This window comes from Furipterus horrens, unplaced genomic scaffold (assembly GCF_987537825.1).
Source record: "Furipterus horrens unplaced genomic scaffold, mFurHor1.1.pri manual_scaffold_8, whole genome shotgun sequence".
In the NCBI taxonomy this organism is placed as follows: domain Eukaryota; kingdom Metazoa; phylum Chordata; class Mammalia; order Chiroptera; family Furipteridae; genus Furipterus; species Furipterus horrens.
In genome coordinates, this window is record NW_028327178.1 from 13,260,213 (window position 1) to 13,283,919 (window position 23,707).

The following is a 23,707-nucleotide window of genomic DNA, read 5'->3' on the forward strand; positions in this document are numbered from 1 at the left end:
TGATTTATATCAGCATTTGACCAAGTAAAAGTTGTTATTTAATCTAAACATTTTTATGTCTTGGAATCAAATGTCTTTATCATGGTGAAGGAGTTGGGCAACAAGCTTAGAGATGGTACAGTCTGCCCTGTTTGGTGGACGGAAAGGGAGTTTTGGCGTGTCTGTTGCCCGCGCACAGCCACACAGCCATCGGAGGGCACGGAGCAGGGGAGGACTAGAACTGAAGTCTGCAGGCTCCGAGACCAGTCCTTTTACGACCATCTTCTGTGACTGCAATAATTCCGATTTTTGAAAAATTGAAGCGATTATTTTATAACTTGCCGTCTTTAAATGAATTGCATTGACGCTTTGTAACTTACAAGATTGTTGGTTACTTGCTCCTGATAATGAGGGTTTGTTTTCTCTCCTCCCCGTTGCTTCAAGATCTACTCTCCAGACCACACCAACAACAGCTTCTCATCGAACCCCTCAACGCCCGTCGGCTCCCCTCCTTCTCTCGCAGGTACTGTGCGCGCACCAGTGCCCTCGCCCTGCCGGCCCGGGACGGGGGCTGCCCTACGAGGCGCCCTGCCCTAGGAGGCGGGATCCCGTTCCCTCCTCAAACTCAAAACATAGCACTTCCAAACAGGCAAATAGGAGAGAGAGAGAGGGGCTGCCATGTGAAGGTACAGCCGTTCACGCCCAAAACTTTTCTTAAACATTAGATGTTTTTAAAATACACAGACACACAGAAAACTTACTTCTTACGCTTTCCCTAGCCCTCTAGAAGCCAGGCAGCAGAATAACATACGCCAGTGAGACATCTCAGATGAGAGTGGGCAGTGCCTGTCGTCACGAATATGATTATACAGTCATCAAATACAGATGATCCAAAAGGATCATTTCCAAGAGAATTTAGACTTTCCCAGTTTTCCCTTTGAAGTCTGTGTCATTGGAATGTTTGAGGAAAACTATAATCTTGTAAATAAACTGTGAAGCCAGTATGTGGCATAAAAGGGGATGTTTGCCTTTAAAAATAACAAATTATATGACCTATGGCTTCAAGTAATAAAATTGTAAGTTCTTGAATTATGCTAGTAAAGCATTTCTCTTCTCAAAGGTCCATTTAAAAGGCTCGTTGCCCTTCCAATATAAATGCTTCCAGAAGGGCCTGTCTGGTGCCTGTCTCTGCTCTTTGGAAAGAGGACAGGTGGCCTCTAACACAGAACTGAGTCCCATCTGTACCTGATTGAAACCTGACCCTAACGGTGATGGATAGTGGAGCCGCTGCCTACGGGTCACCCCTCCATCCCTGCCTTATTCTCCGCGCGCAGTACTCACGTGGCCCATGATGACCTGGGTTCCCTGGTAGAGGTAGGGCGTTTCAGGCTGCTGCAAAGCCGTCTGAGCTGATGGCCGCGGCTTAGGTGGGATTTAATATCAGCCTTTCCTCCATTGACAGGATAGAAAGGGGTAGCTGGACATGTAAGTCCAATGTCCGGAGAGACAAAGTTGAAACGGGAAAGAAACTGAGATGACATTAAGAGGATCACGGAACAGCCATGAAACATTCCTAGTGGCAAAAAAAGGGAAGGGAAGCTCGGAATTGTTAGGTTCAGTGCCATATTGCTGGGCTCTGGAAGATGATCACAGACAGGCCTCAGCGTGCAGTCCCAGAGAAGGACCGAGACAGCATCTGGTCTAGTGAGGCTCATGATGAGGGCAGGGAGAACTCCAAGTTCCCCGTTTCAAGGGAAACGACTCTCATTTTGCCTATTTTATAATTTGGAAAAATAATTCTGTAGTCTAGTAAAGCTGGAGAACAACTATTTTAGTCTGACGCTCTGCTTGTACAAATGAGTGTACAAGGCCCAGGAAGGGCACGGGGCTGGCTGAGGGGGTATCTGCAGCAGTGTGGGAGCTCAGACAGATTCGGGGCTCACCTTTCAGCCACTCCACCCCTGGCTCATCAGGAGAGTGGAACATTATGGTGCACAAATCATTCCAGAAAACTCCCCGGATAACCTAAAGCTGAGCAGTCTGCTCTCTGTGGAAGGCCCAGAAACAAGGCCACTTGGCGGTACTGGGAATCCATAGCGGAAGACCACATGTTAGCAAGGAGAAACTTCGTGAAGATGTGAACATGGAGACAGGTTGCTATTTTCACAGCAATAGCTCTGTCTAGCTTCTGTCACTAAGAGTAATTGATCAAAATATTCTATTTTTATGCAGCATGAAAACACACACGCATGCACACCCAGAAACGACAGGAGGAATGAATATTTAAAGTGATAACTGTGTCAGGCAGGAGATTTCAGGGAGGAATCCCAAATTATTTATTTTCTGTACTGAGTTTGTATTATTTTGGAGGTTAGACATGTAATATTTATTATAACAGGCAGGAATCTTTCTTTACCTGCAAGTTTAGTCAATGATAAAAAAAATATTTTCTTCGGAAGAGCTACTTATTACTGTTGTTATATTGAGTTTTAAATTTCTGGTTTTGTGGATCGCTGCCAACTAATCTTATTTCCTTAAAAAGTTTCTGAAGGCTTATTCCTTCTCAAGGGTCATTTTAATAACAAGTAGCAAAGCCGTTTTTCACTGGTGACAGAGTTTTGGTTTAACAAACTGGCCTTGCATGAAGATGTAACAAAAGCCCTACTCTGTGCTCTGAAAAGTACCTTGACTTTGTGGTAGTGATGGTTTTCTATCAAAGGAACATTTCTCTAGCTGAAATTCTTGCATTTAGGAAGAAACTTGAGAGAATTCTGAGTCTTATGTAAAGTCTTCATGTTTTTTTTATGTTGAAAATGTTTTCCTTGCCCCAGAATTCTTGTGTGGGAAGTTTTTGTGTACTCACCTTACTGTCCATATGGAAAACAACACTGTCCTTTCTGAAAGAACTGTTTCGAATGTTGGTAAGATTATTTTTGAGATTATACAGATCTAATTGTAATCCCTGTTTTACTATCAGCAGGCACAGCTGTTTGGTCCAGAAACGGAGGACAGGCGTCATCATCTCCCAACTATGAAGGACCCTTACACTCCTTGGTAAGTCTCATCTGCCTGTCTCCGCTCTAGCCATTTTCGGACCATGCTTCTCTTCTGGTCTCCAGCTCACTCTCCAAGGTTAGATGAGGCTTGTTGCTGTTTGTAGATTGTAACTCAGATACTGCTACAGTGCAAGCCCCAGGGCTCTAAATTCTAGGACCAGATAAAAGACTAAAAATCCTAGAAGGAGAATGGCCCCCTTCCCATCCTGGGGAAAGATCCCTGTCGATGATTAAATAACTTCTCTACGATGAACTGCTGACGTTCCAGCTAAGCTTGCAGCTGGAACACTAGGAGATTCTGTATCCCTCTGCTCTGCTTTCCAGAATAACAGGCTTATAGGAATTCTCCTCTTGACCTTGGAATGAGGAATCTACTACTACTTCCTCATTCAGTTTTGGTTCTCATAGAAATCTAGTAATGCCAACACATCTCTGCTCTTCTAGCAGGGGATAGCTGACAATTTGCTTACATTTAATTAATACTGTTAGTACTTGATGATTCAGTGTCTGACACTCCAGGCTTTCTTAACTCACAGTGACGGGGCTGGAAATATGCATGAAACACCACTGCTCTATGCAGTATCTAGACTGTATATGAATCAGAAGAGGAAGGGTGGCAGCAAGGAGCTCCTCAGTCTTTTCACGTTGCTGCCCATCCCCCCTCGCCTCCCACATTTTGAGATGGAACATAGCAGAAGGCATAGATTTGTCTGTCTACCAGCCATTCAGGGTTTCCTTCCTTCTCTTCTGGCTTACTATTGAAATAAAGGAAAAATCTAAAAACTAAAATACAAAGGTGTATTTCCCCCCCCCTCCTCGCTCTCCCCCTTGCTGCGGGGTGTGAACTGTCCAGCGATGCATTTTAGCCAGTAAGGCAGCCGCAGGGAAAGACAACTTAAGCTCTGTCTACGCAGCCAGGACTCTGCAGCCTACCTCCAGGGGACCCATCCACAGTGGTTTTCAGTGTTGACCCTGGTCACTTATTTCCGTGGACCCAACTATATAATTCGGGTTCTATTTGACTATAAAACTAAAGGCTAGGTTTCTAGCTATGAACTTCTGTTGCAGTCCTCTCTGAATTCTCACCACTTAAGAGGGGATCCGCCAGCCCAAACTGCTCTCTCCACCGGGAGCTGGGAGCCAGAAGGGGTGATAGGCACATGTATCATTTTTTTCCATGCTTACGTTTGCACTTGGAAGTGCATATATATTCATTCCCATTTTCATAAATTAACAAGTGTAGACTCAAAGAAGTTAGTAACTTTTCCAAGGTCACCTTAGTAGCTGAGCTAGGAGTGTAGGGGAGGTCTCCTAACACCAAAGCCCACCAAATCGTAATGCTCTGTACCATAGACTAACTGCATTAGACACACATTCTTCCTGTCAGTAGAGAGTAATTTGGAATTGTTTTTCTTGTACAGTAGAGCTAGTACATCTGTTCCCACAGCCCATTGGAAATGAAGGCGGATTGTAGCATGATGTAGTACAAAAAGACATTAGATTGGAAGTCAGAAAACTTAGATTTCAAACCTGACTTTATCATTTCCTGGCAATGTGACCCTGATTAATTAATTCACTTAATTTCTTTGAATCTCATTTGCACATCTATATGGAAGGGATAATATTGTCTTTCCACTTGCCTCATATACAGTGAGGACCCAATGGGATGGTATATGTTAAAGGACACACTGGAGAGTCCTATGCAGACATTTATTTGATATCATTATTGATCACAATGAAAAAAGAGCAAACAAAGGTGCATTTACATGTCCCTTTTATTCATCAAAAACTATAGTATAGACCTTATCTACAAGCAGAAAAGCTGAGTCCTAATGGCTGGGGTGAAAAAAGTTCAGTTGGTTTTTAATCGTGTAATATAATTGTATAAGGGAGTGAATTCTTTACTATAGTAATAACTTTGAGATCATTCAGAAGCTCCTAGTAAACATTAATTCAAATCTGTGTTATTCTTCAGTCTTGAAATCTCATACCACTTTGATTGACAGAATTATTGTAATTTTTTTCTGTGATCATTTTGAGTCCCCATTCCCTTCTACACACACACACACACACACACACACACACGTGGGTAATAATAGATAAAAAGCAAGAAATGTAAGTGAAAATTGATAGTACTTAAGACATTACTGTCTGTGCACGTTTACCTGTCCCTGACTTGATACTTAGCACTGTATCGTGTCAGAGGACACCAAGGAAATTTTGCCTTTGAGAAGATAATTGACGAACTATAAATAAGTCACCTTCTCATTGTTAATTTTTTAAAAATTTTTAACTGATACCTGTCAGAATGTTACTTAAATTCAATAAATGTTTTTCCTTTCTAACGTAAATCTAAATTATCTTTCAAGCTAATGCAGTATAGTTTAGCATATGTACATTAGAATGTCCTGGAAGAATTACTGAATTTACTTTGCTCATGAAAAATAACACTATAATTATAACATTAACATTTGTCACCCATTGTCTGGGAAGAAAACGATTTTTATTGTCATTTTAAGGAAATAAACTTTATTGGAAACATATTTAGAAACTCAAAGTATAGTTTGTGTCATCTCAGTTTTTATTTAAGTAATCTATGCATGCATTTTAAACGAAATTAAATTTCACACCATTTGTTAACCAACAGCAAAGCCGAATTGAAGATCGTTTAGAAAGACTGGATGATGCTATTCACGTTCTCCGGAATCATGCAGTGGGCCCATCCACAGCTATGCCTGGTGGCCACGGGGACATGCATGGCATCATTGGACCTTCTCATAATGGAGCAATGGGTGGTCTGGGCTCAGGGTATGGAACCGGTCTTCTTTCAGCCAACAGACATTCACTCATGGTAAGTGGTGAGATTTGTAAACTCTGTAGTTATCATATAAAATTAGAATTTCAAGTATAAATACTAGTGCTGCTGTTTTTATCTTTTTAAAATAACTTTATCGAGATATAATTCACTTAACATGCAATTCATGCATTTAAGGTTTACAATTCACTGTGTTTTAATATATTCACAGGGTCATGCAACCATTGCCACAGTCTAATTTTAGAGCATGTTTGCCCTGAGCAAAAAGAAAAGAAATCCCCGTTGCCATCAGCTGTCAGTCTCCATTCTGCCCCCCACCCCACCCCGCCCGCAACCCTTAGCAACCACTGAGCTACTGTAGGTTTGCCTCGTCTAGGTATTTCCCGTAAATGGAATCGTGCACCATGTGGTGGTTGTTTCTGACTGGCTTCTTTAACTTAGCACAGTGTTTTCAAGGCGTATGCATGTTTTATCACATATCAGAGTGTCATTCACTTTTATTGACAAACGGTATTTAATTGTATACATTATATTTATCTGGTCAGCAAGTGATGGATATTTGGGTTATTTCCACTCCGGCTGTTATGAAAAATGCTCCTCTAAACATTCATGTACAGGTTTCGGTGTGGACACATCCTTGTTTCACTTCAGCACATACATGGCGAGCATTGCTGGGTCATTGCTGGTGTTCTAAATTCTTCATCTTGGCGACTCTGGCTAAAAGGCCCAACCAACTTATGTCCATGGTACATTGCTGGCATTTCTGATGTGAATAGCTTGAATATTTTTAAATTAAACGAAATCAATGTCTTTCGATTTGGAGTATGGTGGAACCGTGTAATTGAAATATATAGTAGTTTTACCATTACCTCTTTATAAGTAAGCCTTTATGGGAATGCTTCTTAAGTAGATTTGTTCTTATTACAGTTGGAGTTTCAGTGTTGCCCACTACTTTCAGTAAAGATTTGGGAGTGCATCCTTTTGAGAGATGATTATGAAGATTTAGAGAATCTTCCTAATAAAATATTAAGTGATGGCAATTAATGAGGTGTCCGAATGGTTGGAGAATTTAACGTTGCCAGTGATTCTGTGTAAATCTGCTCCTTACAAACTTCAGTGTCCTGTTTTGTACCTTACGGACTCTTAAAAAAGTTGCTTGGATGAAGATCTATTTCCTGTTAGCCCTGAAGTATCTCTTGTTTAAAAATGACTCCAAAAGGAGAATGCAAAGTAAGTACAGGTTATTCAGAGGCTCCTTGCTCAATAGTCTTCTTCTGCCCTCCTTTCAATTTGTCTTCCTAATAAAAGACCAACATCTAAGAGTACCATCCTGAGTGGTGTACTATGGAAACCTGCAACCAATTTGAAACCAAAAATACTAGTTTATAAATAGAAGCAGTGACCTCACTTCTAAAACGTGGAAAGACATTTTTGAATGCCAAAGTTAAATCATTTTTTCTTTTTCGCTTTCCCTTGACCTCTACCCCAAAAATTCATCACTGAGTAGAAGTTGTTTGTCTATTCATGGCAGTTGCTAAGAGTTAACAAAAGGAAAACCTAGATTTTAATTTAGCTTGGCCTCAGGTAATGTGTTAAATACACTTGGGATGCATATAATATGAGATTTTAGTCTGTACAGCTCTTTTTTCTAAACTACAGTGTTTAAACAATACTGCTTTTAATTAAGAAATCTGGCTTTATTAAAAGCCAGATCTGTGACTTATAACCATTTCTGTATATCTGCTCTCAATCAGGAGAAAAATCGTTTAATTTCTGTAGCTGGGTTCATTTTGCATATGTTAAACGGATGCAACATGCACCCAGGGCATTGCTTCAGAGCCGGGTTGTTTTTTGGTTTTTTTTTTCCCCATAAATATGTAAAGTTTGCTCTTAAATACCAGATGTAGGTTAAGCGGTTCTTTAAAATAATAAACTATACATAGATGCTGTTTAGAACTGTGTGACCTTTGAGCTGCCTTCTCTTTGAGTCTGATTCAGAGGTCAGAAAGGAGGAGGAGCCTAGAATCAGCCCACCAGGTGGAAGGAAAAGAGAGAGAGCAGAACAGAGTGATGGAAAAGGGAAATAATTAGCCAGTGTCTTTGATTTTGAAAAACTACGCAGGAGCAATGAAGTGGCTAGTTTTGCTGATGAGGAGAAGTTCTTGCCCACTCCTCTGAAGACGTTTATAATCCCATCAAGGACGACGGCAGAACCCACGAGATGAGAGAGCAACTTCAGGCAGGGCCTCGACCTGCTGTCCTTTAAGCCAGATGGGGTTGTGCAGCCTCTCTTCATCTCAGAAATACTCAATGGACCCCCAGAATCCCAGCTTTTCCTCCTGAAACTCCATAGCGTGTGTGAACGAGGTTGGCTTGCCGTGTCGTTCCTTGTGCAAACTGGTATGAATTTTCAAACAAAAACATAAGAACAAAGGAAATAGTTTTTGAATTCAGTCAGTCTGAAGTTAGCCTTTGACCATTTGATACATTCCACAATAAAAAGGAAGTTGAAGGGGAAGAGAATAAAACCCACCCCCCCTTTCCCCTCAACAACAAAAATAAAAAATTCAAGGAGGATACTGGTAATGTTTTCCACATTTGAATTTTAATACATGAAACAGGCTATAAAACTTTGGCCAGCTGCAGTAAATAAAGTAGCAGTGGGAGGTGCGCACCGGAAACCCCACAGAGCAGCGTTGGAGGGAGTTTCTCTCCCAACTGCACACCTTCATTTGTTGTTCTGCAGTGGAAGCAAGTGGTGGTAACTTAACACCATCCCAAGGCAGGGATTTTGGTGCGTGCGTGTGTGTGTGCGTGCGTGCGTGTATGTAGGCAAATCTCCTTTATAACTCTCCTTAATAATTCCTTCTGATTAAAGAATAGACAGCTTTGAATCCTCTTGACCTTCATACCATTCTCGTTTCCTTTCTCCACGCCTTTCAAAAATCAAAACGAAATGGCTTGATAACTTGGAAGATGATATAAGCATTTCTTTCTGCAGCAGCTTGAAATCGTGGTGGGGAAAAACCATGGTTCTGCCTCGGCTATTCTGTTATCTCATTTAATTGCTAACATATTGTACTTAGCTTTTGATTCATAAAATGTTTTCCTTGGAGTTCTGAAGTAGGTCTTCAGTGATTTACTAAGTATTAGTATAATGAAAGGGATTTTTTTCACAGCAGCACGGCTCATAACACTTGAGTGAATGGTGTATGCTTGTGGGCTTTCTAGAAGATTTTATTTGGTCATGCGCTTTCCTGTTCAAAAACCATCACCAGCTTCCCATTATCTATAAGAAGAAGACCACTTTTCTAGCTCAACTTATAAAGTCCCATTACCATTTACCAAAAGCCGTATGTTTAGCTATTTCAATATACAAAAACTTCTCCAGCAATGCAGCAATACCAGTCTGCGTACGTTATCAGAATCTGCCCTGGATGTTCTTACTACTTACTTCTTTTGTATCTGTCTGGATCGCCTGGCTCTACCCAGGTCTCTCTGTCCATCTCATCCCACCCACTCTCAAAGCTCTGACTCAGATGCTGCCTCTTCTAGGAAGCCTTGCCTTGCTGCCTCTGCCTGTGATAGTCGTTTTCTTTTTACACTCATAGTACTGTGATTCGTACCATCGGCCAGATATTTATCTCACCCAGTGATGCGTAGCTAGCTATATAAATCTTTCATAGGAATGACTTTGCCTTACCAGCTATACTGTAAATTCCTCAAGTACTATGTATTGCATTTCGTTTTCCTCCCAGTAAACAAAAAGGGAGGGGCAGAAATGAATATTTCCTGTGTGCTTGACCAGCTGCCATCCCCACTACTGGGTGCATCATATACATGATGCCTTGCAGTCTTCACGAGAGCCCCGTGAGGATGATAATGGTGTCCATTTTAGATGCTGGTCACAAGAGCCTTAGAAGGTTTGAGTAGTCTCAAGTCACAAAGCTAGACTTAAACTCAGGTATATTGACTTCAAATTCCATGCTCCTTTTTTTTTTTTTTTTTTTTTTCTTTTTTTACTGCCATGAGCACTCCACAGAGACTATGTGGGTATGCCTTTAATTTTAGGTGGTAAGAGCTTGTGATTTTCAAATCTTGATAAATGTTCATTGATGAAAGAAGTTTCCAAGTATCTCATGGCCAAGTTCCCAGAGCAGTTCTCTACCCAAATGTGTAGGTAAAGAATTTTCCCTCCAATGTGGTAGTTAAAATCCACATTGTCAGAACACTTATTCTTAAATCATTCTGTCAGTGGAAAGTGGCAGGAGGTGTGAACTCTCCTTACTAGGGTCCTTGAAGTAATAAATTATAAGTTAATTTTTCTACCATAGCCACTCACTTTTCCAATAGAATCTAAGCAGAAACCTCTGAGTGGGGGAGAATTTGGAATAGCTAGGTTTGTCACTAACCTACTGTGCCTCTGCTATCTCCATAGTTAATCCTGAAAGTAAATCATTAGATTTTTAAAATAAATTATTGAAGTGGCAATTTTCCAAATATAATTCTCTCCATTAATCATTCAGTATTCAGGTTCACAGATGAGTCCTGAATGCAAACCTTTCAGATGACCTAATCTCTTCTTTTAACAAAACCCTCATCAAAAATGCCTTCAATTGAGTCTCTAACGTGCTCCTAATTACTTGTCAGTAGAGTCAGCAACGATAGGATCATTTAGCTCAAAGGCTTCTATACTATTAATATATAATATTAATGTGGTTCCCAGATCCTTTTTGCTTAAAGTCCACTTATTCATTTCAAAACCATTTATCAAATGGTAACCAAATGTCAGGCTCTATGCTAATAGGTGGTCTCTGTTCTCAAGAGGTTCACAGTCTAGTAGGAAAGGACACATATTTAAAAACAAATTGCTAAATATTTAGGCTCCATAAGAGAGGATGGACTCAGCTCTGTTATCTGGGAGGAAAGGATCCTACTGTCCCTTGGTAGAGGAGTAATGATCTTGTAATGATCTAGTTGCTGTAGTTGACTTAGGGGTGGAAGAGCCCTACGAACTTGTACCCACACCTGTCCTCTGTAGCATCCCCTGTGACATCTTTGCACAACCCCCCAAGTCGGGTGTAGCATGTTGCAGAAAGCACTGATGTATGTTGATCATTGCCCAGTTTCCCTCTTATCAATAATACGTTTAGTTTGACTTCGGATTAAAAAGAATTTATCAGAGGAATGTTCATTAGTGAAGAAGCCCCTTTTCACTTAATTGACATTAAACGTGGGAGAACTTTGACCACGTAGGGCATCAGAAGGCAAACATCTTAAATTAGATTCTTAAAAGCACTCCAGAGGTGATTTAGCTCATGGCCCTTATTTTATTCCTGGAGACTGAGGCCCAGAAAGGGGAAGTGCCCCAAGCATGGCTACTCACTAGTCAGTGACCGAGCTAGAATTAAAAACCAGACAAGCCAGCAATGTGACCAGCTCTATTCATACTAAATACCACACCGCTGCAAGGAACTTCCTCTAACCTAATACCATAACCATTTCAAAACTGCGGCTGGTGTTACAAACCGTTCTGTACTCTGACTTAACTCATGAAACTCAAGAAACCTCTTCAGGCTCCCCCTGGCTCCCCGCCACATGTTGCTGTTTCGCTGTGCCAGTGATACTTGGCAATCAGAGCGGGTAGTGGGCGGCGATGTGGTATCTTGGGGAGCATTTACTGGCATGTAGTCATGGGAGCAGCAGAAGTCAGGACATCCTGTTTCTATGTGGACTTCTTCAACAAAGGTATGATCCGGAGAGGCTTCACCATCTTCGTTCTCAGTCTTTCACAGGTTTTGATTCCACAAGATCCCATGTCTATTCTAGCACGTACTTCATTTCTAAGCAGTTATTACCATAGTATCTCAGAGACCTTAGAACTCACCTCTATCCAAACCCCCCTACAAATTCCCTGCCAAGTAGTCCACAAGTCTCTATCAGCCTCCTTCTTTCAAAGCCGAGTAGCTCCCAATGACCACAAAGCCCATTTCCAGCAAATGTTAGAAAATTCTTCTTATGTCCCAGCCAAATTTATTTCTTTGTGCAGCTCTCTTTTTCCTGCCTAGAGCTAGCCTAAGTCAGCCCAACGAATAGTTGAAATTTTTTCAGGTGTTTGGAAACAGTCTATTCTGTATGTTTCCTCTAGGCAAGACATTTATACCTTCAAATATTTACCCTAAAAGAGTTTTTAACTCTCTGACTTTCCAGTGCATTCTCTCTAGGATATAAAGGATGCTTTTCTTTTTCGACGACCTTATAGTATGTAGAGCTCAAACTGAACATAGTGCTCAAGGAATTGCCAGGGTGCACTTGGGCAGATCTATCACCAAACCCATTCAGTATATTATATTTTCATTAAAGGGTACTTAACAAGATTCAGTTAGCTATTTTTGATGGCTTTAGCATCCTACTGACGAAATCCACAAACCACATGTCTCTCAACTCTCCCCACACACTTCGTGTGGTGCCGGTATAAACCTCCCATAACGCCTCTGAATTTCATACTTCAGCCTGAGGTCTGTCTCCAGTCTTAGGCCTTCTGTAGGTCCTTATTCAGTCACAAACTCTTCCAGCTCTGTTGTGGGCAGATTTGAAGGGTATCATGATGCTCACATCAAAGCCACACATAAAGACATTGACCAGGGAGGACATGGAGCCGAAAGCCTGAGGTTCAATACCACAGACATCCTCTCTGCCCTCACATCCTCCCCTGTCCTTTAGATTTAATACTTCCACCAGTTGTATCCACCTAATTTGTCTTTCACGCAGCCCACCTTTCCTCATTTGGTCCATGGCATTGTCACAAGCCACCAGGCGTACAGCATTCCCATGAATGAGGAAATGAGTTTTGTCCAGAAAGACTTGTTCTTGGTGGAACCAAAGTGAGTTTGAGAGGTCAGGACCTCTATTTCAGAGCACTTCGGACTAGCTGTCAAATAGCCTGTTGTAAAGTTTCCCCTAGGACCTTAGTCATCAGTTTCATCTTCCTATAGCTACCATGTTGGTTTTTTCTTGAATGAACATATTTGCCTATCTCTTGTGTTCCACCATCTCTCCCATTCTCCCCAATTGTCAGATATTTCTGAGAGCAGATTAACATCCTCAAATGAAAGGGATTTTTTTTTTAACTATTATCAATAAGGTACTTTATTTTAAGAAAATGTAAAGATAAAAAGAACAGAGAGAAAAAAGGACTTGTAAGAAAATGTAAAGGAGAAAAGAACAGAGGAAAAAGGACTTGAAGAGGTTTTCTTTATTTTTAAAATTTTTTTCTGCCTTTATTGAGATATTATTGATGTCTTAACATACATAGGTTGAAGGCGTACAGCGTGATGATTTGATACACATACATATTGCAAAATGATTACTGCAATAAGGTCAGTTGATGCCTCCATTCACTCACATAATTACCTTTTTGTGTGTGAATTATTGTCACTGTGCTGTACATGCGACCCTCGGGGCTTATTCATCTTATAACTGGAAATTTGTACCCTTGCACCAACATCTCCCCATTTCTCCCACCCGGCCCTGACCCCTGACCTGGCAGCCATCATTCCACTCTTGTTCTGCATAGAGCTGAGAACAAACAGTATTCTTCGTTCTCTGCCTGACTTAAAGAAATCCTCTTAACCATGGATTAGTTACAAACAGCTTCAGAATCCTTGAGCTCACCGTTTGCTATTCATACATGAATTCAAACAGAAGTCAAGAGCTTTTGACTACAGCCATAACAGTGTGACAATTTAACACTTCATCACAACCCCTAAGACAGTCGTTGGGATGTGACGCATGCCCAGGTCTCAGAGCAGCGGGTCCAAATCAGGTGTATCCCGTCCTCTTTCCCCAATGCCTGTTTTACTGAAGTTCAGGCCCTGTGACTAGAAACAAGACAGGCAGACTGCATCAGACCATCGTACCCAAAGAGCAATCTTCCTCCATTTTCTGGGACAAACCAAACCTCTTTTCTAATATTTTTCCCCTGGAGTATGTGTTTAGCACCCTGGCACCATGAACTTTAAATAAAAACAGAAACTTGTTGTCTTCTCCACTTTTAAAGTACAAAAATATTTAAAAGAGACTCTATGACCTCATCATATATTTACTTTGCTTTCTTCTTAAAGAATAGAGGGAAAAGCAAGTAGACTCTTTTCATAGCATAGTCACTGTCATAGTTTTTATTGACCTTTAATTTATTCAGGACAAAGACACAATGCTACAGCTTCCATGATTTCAAAAAGGCACAACCTGTGCATTTTTTTTTTAAAGGGATATTACTCTTGTTTTTTCAGGGAAGGAAATTTGGGGTGGGAAATATAAATTGTATATATAGAAAATACACAGGTGTTCATGCACTCAGTCTGTGCTTCAGATCCTTTGGGGGGTACATGTCTCTGAGCCTGCAGGCCTTTGACTCTGGGAGGGCAATAACTTAAGTATGGGACGAACTATAACGCAAAGCAGAATTGTTAAGTGATCTAAGAAGCAACTCAGAGAAGGGTGAACATTGCCCAGCCTTAGGGGACAGCTAAGAAAAGCTTTCCACAGAAGGTGTTACTGAGTTCATATTCGAATCTGTGTAGGATTTCGAGCATTAGAGAGGACATTGCAGAGCCATAGAATAAACACGACTTTTAAAAATGCAGAAAGTACAGGACCTTATGTGCCTGAATGGAGGTAAGGAAATTGCCTGGTGGTACCAGCCCTTGCAGCACGCACCCAGGGCCTCACTGGGTGGACAGGCCTCCTCGAAGCCTAGCAGCTCCGACAACTGGCTCCGATATTTCACATGAGAGTCCACAGGAAGAGCAAGTTTTCATGTATATTTTTTACATCCAAATTAAATTAACTCATGGAATTTTCCACCCTGAGGAATTAAAGTAGCAGCTCATGAAGTAATTCAGTTATGTCATTCATACCAAAACAGAAAATTCTGGAGCAACTGGGCTGTTTAAAAGCCAAGACAAGGCCTTGGCCATTTTATATTTTTTCAAAATCTGTGGTCATTGTGTTATTTTAACTTTTATTGTGGCTGTAAATTTTTAAAATCAAAAGTATCTTAATTGCTTAGAAAACAAGTGTAAAGTGGGTTTAAAATAAGAAAGGGTTTTAGGGAAAGCAGTTTTAGGAGTGAAAACCTAAAAAAAAAACCAAAATAAAACAACAAAAAAGAACAAAAAAAGCTGTTACAGCATTTCTGAAAGGGAAGGTCTCTACCTAATCGGTTGACATTCACAGTGTGCATAATTATAGCTTCCTTTATATGCATAAAGTTAAGTTTAACCGCAAGATCTGTCCAATATTAGTTAAATGACATCTTTGGAGAAGCATTGTCCTGCTACAATAGTCATGTTCATTTTGAAGCAGGTGATGAGACATATTGTCAAAAACTAAGGTATTGAGTTCCCATGTTTTAATTTCTCATTTGCCTTCTCCCTGGCTTCTGCTCACGGACGGGGTTCGTTTGGAGCTGAAAGTGTGTGAAAGTTATTGGAGAATGGTAGTCTCTGGGTAATGTTTCTGTAAGCTGCCCCAAATTTTCCCCCTGTAGCCTAGATGGGAAACAGCTGGTTTTTGTTTAAAAAGCTGTTTTGCGAAATGTCTGAGTCTTGAGGTGTAGAACTGAGGTCACCAGTACAGCAGGTGCTCAGGAACAAGTGAGAAGGGCCCTGGGGACCGGCTGGCCCTGTCATCTTCTGCAGGGTACTTCCTTCTGGAGGAAAAAGTGTTGAAGTTGGCTCCTTTATTTAGGACACAAGCAGATATAAGTAAGTAACCCCATTAGCGGGGCTGTTAGAAGTTGAGTGTCTTTGGAAATAGCCAGCTCTTGAGTAAATAATTAGCTCAGTATGAAAGGAACCAAGATGGTCATTTCCCTCACAGGGCTTCACATGCAAACGTCTAAGACTTTAGCTTCCTTTAGATATTGTAAGAACGTGAATTTCCTCTTTAAAGACACCAACAGTGAAAGAACTACAACTTCAAATAGGTAGTCCCATTACCCAGTATGTTTTTTGAGTTTATGGATGCTATCTAAGGGAAAGGAAGAAGAGAAACCTGAGTTGGCAAGACCAGTTTTGTAAAAGGCAAAGTAAGAAACATGTGGAATCACTAAAATCCAGTGCAAGTCAGATATCCACCAGCCTGAAGATGAAAGGAAACAGCCTCCTCCCCTGGGAGCTGGAGGTTATTAGCAGCTGTTTATCCAGTCGGGAATAGAGATTAACATTGTAATTTTTTTTTAAGAACTAGAAGAAAATTTGTTTGGGAAGTTGGCTCTTCATATCAAGTCACTGTGCATTGCCAAAAAAAACTTCCTTTCTCAGAACTCATGTACTCAAGTTGAGCAATGTTATGATTCTCTGAGAAACTCTGGATTACCAAAAAGTCGATCTGCATTAAATACAACAGGAAAGGACCGAAATGGATGGACGTCTGCCATCACCGCGTTCTGCCGTGCTCTGTAAATGTGAAGCTAGCTGTTTGGTCTGTTACCTGTTCTCCGACCTGCCTCTCAGTGGACGTTCCTACCCGCCAGCACCCCCTTTGTCACTTCCCCCTGACTTCATCTTTGCCGCTCTGAGGCACACGCAGACGGGTTCTGCACATGCCTACTGCTTATAAAATGCCTCTGCATGACATATTGGGGAAGCTGCTAAGCATTCTGTGAAGCTTTATTCAAAAAAACAAAAAACAAAGAAAGGAAGAAAAAAGGAAAAAGAGTTGGATATTGGTATTTTTTCCCAGATTTAATGCTACTCTTAATGTCATTTTCTTTTATTAAATCCTTTCTTTCGCTTTTGATCTTCTTTATAGCAGAGCCACTGGTCATATGGAAACTATTATTGGGAGATGAAAGACTTCACTGCAGTTAAATAGGAGTGAATCATTTGGGCCAATAATACACACGTACAGTGAGGTACCATTCATGGCCAAACACCCTGTGTTGTTCATGGTGTAGCAAAGCCATTGAGGCTTATAAAGGGATCTATAAAAATCTGCTTTTTGTCTGAAATGTGTAGTCTGATGACAATGGGAAAACATGAATATACCATCCTTAGCTGCTTATACATATCAGACCTAAATAATGCCACTTTTCAATTTAAAATTGAAATTTTCGTTTCAAGTGGAGATGCTATTTAATTAATGTTTAATGTCAGTTTTTAACAACTATATTTTGATAATCTATATCGAAATTCTACCCATCATTTGAAACCTATCTAAAATGCCACTTTCTTCTTGAAGTAATCCCTGATTTCTCAATCTGATATGACTTCACCCATATTCCTTTATGACATCCATCTTATTTTGCCTTATATAGTAATTATATTATTCTGCCATTAGGATGAGTTTATAAAGTAATAGTTATGTCTGTCTTTTGTAATTTTTTGTAAAAGTCCCTAAATAGAGCCACAGATATAGTAGACATTCAAAACGCATTTGTTGAATTAAATGAAATGTTTGGTATTTGATAGAACTATACTAAATATTTATTCAATAATATCGAAAGGTGTTAGATTTCATAAATAGTCTCCCAGACACATGCCATTTGAGTCATCATTGACTATTAGGAAGCATGTACTTGCACTTTTAACACTACAGTCCTATAACGGTGACCTCCTTGCCCTGGGGAAACATGCATCTCGAGACAAGTATGGGCATGATGAACAGCAGCAAAACAGACTCGTTGAAGTGTAAGCCCTGCCACAATAAACAGCGCCCTTGAGTGTGTTTTAAGGGCAGTGTTCATAACGAACAGTCAGGAGAGAACCTCTGCATGCTCGTCAGGATGATGAGCGTTCCAGAGAGCCACAGTCCAGGAGCGCTCAGAGTGAGGCGATCTGTAGGGCCAGCGAAGGAGAAGGGGTTGCCGAGTGTGGAGCTCAAGCCTTAGCGACGTGGGAGTAAGTGCAGCAGACGAGAGGTCAGGAATAGGTCGCTGAAATTTAACATTAAGGAGTTTAAAACTAGGAGGGAGCTAGAATTGCACTGGGGTGTCTAGGTGAAGGATGGAAAAGTATAGATACTGATCTTACACTTGACCCATAAACTAAGGAAAATCTGTGCTGCAACCTTGATGCAAGGGGTCAAGTGATAGAGAACATGGCATTTAAAAGGTGAGCATTTCGGAAGGGATAGGGAAGAAATGTTTCATTTGTTTAAGCAAGCATCTTTACACTTCCACTTCCTTTCCAAGTATTTTATACTAAGCATGTATTACTTGGATAATAAAAACACTTTTAAAATATGTTATACGTTTATTTTTAGGGAGAGGGAAAGGGAGGGAGAGAAACATCAATGTATCGGTTGCCTCTAGCTGCTCCCAACTTAGGGGGACCTGACCCGCAACCCAGGCATGTGCCCTGACTGGGACTCGAACCAGCAACTCTTCGGTTCACAGGCCAGCACTCAATCCACTGAGCCACACCAGCCAGGGCAATAAGAAAAGCATGTGAAAAATAAAAGCCAGTTAGGTAAGGATAAATCCCTGCCGATGGCCCTCCTGGACCAGCTGCAGGGCGCTCTGCGTGGAAGGCAGCCACGTGATCGGGCGCTCACCCAGGTGTGCTTGCACTGCAAGGTGCAGAGCGAACACAAAACCCATTCAGTGTCTCTCCTTACCCTAAACAAAGAGACTGCTCACAATAACTGCGAAATCTTACCCTGAAGTCTCTGCTAGATGGGCTTCTTCACCAGGCATGGGTTAACTAGTTCCCTACTTACTACTTTGACCTGGGGTAGGGGAGGGACTCTTTTTAACCACCCCCTCGAAGTACCTGCTTTGTGGGTTGCATCCAGTTACGGTTTCCCCTGTAGAAAAATGATGTCGAAAATTGAGGGTGAAGGGTAGAGATACAGAGGAGAAAAATGAAACAGTCTTAATAGATGGAACTTATGAGTTAAGAAAGAAAAAAAAAATGAACTGAAATCAAATAACAGCCATTTGCATCTCTCGAACTAGATCACAGAATCGTTCATTTTAACCATTTCGGGAGTTTCAGCCAACCGATCACATGACTAGGCAGCACTCCCAAGATTAAGGTCATTTAGATCATGTTTAAATTCTCTCGAGACTTATCCTCTGGAAAAAATAAGCATTAAATAAATCTCCGAGATTGCCCGATATGGAATTACCTTAAATTTCGGGCAAAGTGAAAGTGAAGCTGTGAGATTTCTGGGGGGGGTGGGGGGTGGGGATGGTGTTCTTAAGACATTTAGGAAGTCTTCTCCCAGTAAACGTTTCCCCAAAATTAAAATCCAGACAAAAGAATTGAATCCAGATCTAACTTCAGTGAGAAGTCCTTCAGATGTTTTATCACAGGAATTAAAGTTATACTCTGATAATTTTTTAAAACTGGAAAATAGATTTGTGGTTGAAAGGTGTTAGAACTTTTTCACACAAAAGAGCAGGTTATTAGAGGTGGGTCTTGTGTTCTGCAGCATCTTGGTGCCTCTGGCGTTGTTTCTCACAGTATCCGCCTCCCGCCATTGCAGGAGCGTCCGGGTTCTCACCCGTGAGCTATTAAAACAGTTTGCACGGCCACTTCCCACCTCTTTAAAAGATACACTTTTGGATTACGTTGTATTTTGCACATTTGGAAAAATAAGTTTGCTCTCCTCTAATCTGACAGAGATATGGCGAGATCATTGAAACTGAAATTTAGCCGTCCACGACTGTCATGTATAATTGATATTTCATGGGGAGATTACAGTCACAGACACCAAAACTGTTTTCTGTGTCAATTGGTGTCTAATTACAGTAAAAGCCCATCAGCTTTGTGTGTGTGTGTGTGTGTGTGTGTGTGAATCAGGCAAAACAAGAAGAGAAAGAGAGAAAAGTAAAAGCTCCCAGGATGTTTTTCTTTGTCCGGTTCTTTTTTTAAAATCACCTGTGTCAAAAGAAAAATTTGGGACCAGATGCCATTAACGAAAAACTTGGGTGATTCCGAAATGTTTCTAATAGCATGTCTGGTTTTGTGTCATTATCAGTTGGTCTAGAAACTGATGACAAGTTTCCTAACTTTCACGTCCTGCCCTCTTTTAGGAGGATTGTGGTAGAAGAGAAGGAACTGAGGTCTGAAAGCCTGTTTTGAAGCAGTTATCTCAGGAGATAACATTAACAAGGATTGAATAACTGCCAAATGAAATTTAATACATTTTCCCATCCATGAAATAGGCCTCTTAAATACAACAGAATAATTACTTTCACAATACTCCCTGGAAACAAAGAGAGCAGAAACAGTGAATGTCTTTTCTGTTTGTGGTGTTTGTTGTTAGCTTGAGGATCAGGATGAGGATATTTACCAGGGTGCTGGATGCAGCTCCACATAAAAACAGCCCTGCCAACAGCTACCTAATTTGAAGCTGAATATCTTTTAAATCTGTTTATGTTGGAGGAGTTGTGGCAGATATTAAATTTTGTAATTTAGTTAGACATCTTGGCCTTGCCCTGAGTTGGGGAACCATGACGTTTTTCCTCCATGATAAAGAAAACTAAAATGATTTCCCTATCCATATCTGTATCTATACACACAAAAACACACATATATATACACATATGTGCAGACATACACATATGTATTCACATAGTTTTAAAACAAAAGCTACAGGAAGTAAACCCCTTTTGTCCCTTATATCTATATACAGGGCGGGGCAAAAGTAGGTTTACAGTTAACAGTCCTTGAAACAAAGTTTATTCTTGTATTATTTTTATTAATTACTATATTATTTTCCATATGAACAACTGTAAACTTACCTTTGCCCCACCCTGTACATATACTCAATCAAATTGTTCAATGTTACAAGTTTTCCTCAAAATTTGTTTTTTAGTCCTCTTAAATAGATGTTCGCTAAATCACGTAACCATTTCCGACCTTAGCTTTCTTCTCTGCTGAGTGAGGACTCTGGCCTACTTGGTTTCTGGATCTCTCCACGCCCTTAAACTCTATATACTGTGATTTAAAAGTGCTCCTGATATATCAGTCTTTTCCTCAGAAAGTAAGGTTATTTAAAATTATATGGAACTTATAGATTCAAAAGCAGTAATGCACTTCTTAAGTTATTTAACTATCCCCAGTGATAAATTAACACAGGAGAATTTATGTAGGTGTGTCCCAATTTGAATATAATTAGAGCTAAGATGAAATTAACTCAAATGTTTACATGTAACAGCCATGACCTACAGGCTGCAGAAGGGGCAGGCATGTTGAGACCATGTGATCTGGCCTCCTCTTCCTCTTTTGTAGCTCATTGGACCACCAGTGAGTGGGGACACTTGATCCGAAGGTGGCCCAAAGGATGGCCCATGTCTGCTTCAAAATGAGAGCTGGGCCCTCAGGTGATCTTCTATTCGGAACTGAGAAATACTAAGGAAGGGAGGTAGCAGCAGGTACAGAACCTGAAAGAATATTCCACACAATGCCATGCAGGAAGAGGCCAGGCAGGAGTCAGGAGGGGGCAGAAGCCAGAGAGCAAGGTACCATCAGAGGGTGGAGGTAGGCTGGGATCACTCGTAGCCCTGAGAGATGGCCTGGTCCAATACCTAAATCACAGTAACCTTCATGCTAAATCTTTTTAATTGAATTTATTGAGGTGACATTGGTTAATAAAATTATATATGTTTCATGTGTACAGTTTTATAATACTTCATCTGTATGTCATATCGTGTACCCAACACACAATACAAATCTCCTTCCATCACCATTTATCCCCCTTTACTCTCTTCTGCTTCCTCTATCCCCTGTCTCTCTGGTCATCACCGTATTGTTGTTTGCGTCTATGGATTTTTTTTGTTTGTTTAATCGCTTCAACTTTTCCCCAACTCCCCCTGTGCCCTGACAGCTGTCCCCCTTGAGCAAGCTTAAATGAGGCTCTGGTCCTTACTGTTAAAATCGCCACACTAAACTGATCACTGTACAAAAATGTCACAAAGGATCACGACAAGCTCCACAGGGACTGGGCCACACCCAGGTTCTTCACCATCATGCCCCAGTGCCTCACAGCATGACAAGCATGCACTAGAATTAGGAAATAATTTCTGAATTAATAAACATATACTTTGATCAGTCAAGTAACAATTATTGAATATTTTCTTAGATTTTAGTTCTATCATTTACTTTTAATATAAATATATCTAAAATCACATTGTATGTGACTATAAGAAAGCTCTTAAAGACGGCAACGAAATTTACAATCAATATTGATCAAATGAACTGTTTTCATAGGCTGGCTTTTAACTTTAAACTATTGCTTATCTAGGTGAAAAAGTTACCGAAATAGGCTTTTAATGAAGTATGAATTTTCTTTAAAAAAAAAAAAAAAAAAAAAAGCACCATTCTCAGAACCTATCTGTAGGTTGAAGAAATCTTCTTTTTTTCTAATTACCTTATCATATATTTATTAGTTGGAAGGTGGACAACTCCTGACCCTTATCTACACAGATAGCAGTATTGGTTTCTCTGTTTCTGGGTTATTCTGGTAACAGGTTTGTGCCGGCCATCTACTGCCTTTCTTTCCTTGTCTCTTATGTGAGCAGAAGTTGTCTTTTATGTGAGCAGAAGTAGTATTTCTGAAAGAGAAGTAAATAGGACATGCTCTTTGTGGTCAAGGAAGCATGCAAAGCTAATTCTTCAGATTAGAATATTTTATAGCCAGAGGCAATAGAATTGACCCTGGAGACCTGAGCTCGTTACTACATGGATCTGGACCTATCATCAGTCATTTGTTTGACCTGGAATACACACAGTTTACAAGGGAGGTCTTGCAACATTAAGCATAACTTTGTCACCAACTTCCTTTATGGAAAGAATAATTGATGTATTACTTCAGGTTATCTAAAATGATCTCTAGAAAATTAGGTAACGTGTATGGCTAAAATTGAAACAAAAACATAGCTGGAACAACTATATTCTTAGACATATTTATAATATCATTTAACGTTTTATTGCCGTTGTGCAGGAGGAAGATTTAAAACCAAATGGATATGAACAAAATAGAGACAAAAAGTGCAAAGATGATTGTAACTGAAGTAGCTTGAGTTCTGAGGGTTCTTGAACTTACATATTACAGAGGCCCTTGTTGTTATGTAATACGCAAGTACTTTCAGTTAAGACACATAACAATATCCATAATTATTGTGTACCAATTGTTTCACATATTGCTTCTTCTTGCAAAATATATGGGACTTACTCTCCAAAACTTCTAGTGTTATTTTCTCCATTTTGGATTTGAGTAACTTCACCCGTGGTTATACAGCTGTTTAAGAAACTAATTACATTTAGAATCTAGCCATTGTCAACCCTCGTCATTGTATTCCTCACTCAGTTACACTGTCTTTCATAATAGTTGAGGCAAAGAATATATAAAGGTAATTGGGTGTGAGTTCTTTCCTCTTGTAAAAACTAATCTTAATGTGACCCAGAAGGGAAAAAAAGAAATGACAGGATCAGTGTCTGAATGTATTTTAAGTGAAAAGCAAAATATTAACTTTAAATTATATCACAGATGCCTACAAAGAAGGCTTGAAAGTTGTAATAGAATGATTCTAAAATAGAAGGAGTATACATCTCTGCTATGCTCAAATCTGTGGCTCCCTCAGTGATTCCAACTTACAATCATCTTTTATGGAAATTTAGGAAAGTAAATCCACTGGGAATGTCAATAAATATGAATCAGCACTAAGATGATTATTTAGGTTAACATTGATTGACAGACTTAAAGAGCTACCATTTGATCAAGGCCTGTAAAATTTATTCTTACAAGTTGACATCTTAGATTGAAAGGATAATCATCGATCGAATCAGTCTGGGAAATGCACAAATACAAGAATGGCAAATCAAAACCTGAATGGAAAATAGCT

The 23,707-nt window shown here is 40.2% G+C and overlaps 1 protein-coding gene across 9 annotated transcripts in view; it reads left to right on the forward strand.

Annotated features, from left to right (window-relative positions):
* TCF4 (transcription factor 4) overlaps positions 1-23,707 on the forward strand; it is a 333,046-nt gene that overhangs the window by 301,186 nt on the left and 8,153 nt on the right. For 5 of the 9 annotated variants that reach the window (XM_090285469.1, XM_090285468.1, XM_090285471.1 and 2 more), the window contains 3 exons: positions 424-502; positions 2,957-3,033; positions 5,683-5,886. In XM_090285469.1, the coding sequence (XP_090141595.1) occupies positions 424-502; positions 2,957-3,033; positions 5,683-5,886 (360 nt within the window). The remainder of the gene's footprint in view (positions 1-423; positions 503-2,956; positions 3,034-5,682; positions 5,887-23,707) is intronic. The other 4 variants (XM_090285470.1, XM_090285472.1, XM_090285476.1 and 1 more) reach the window with 1 other exon arrangement.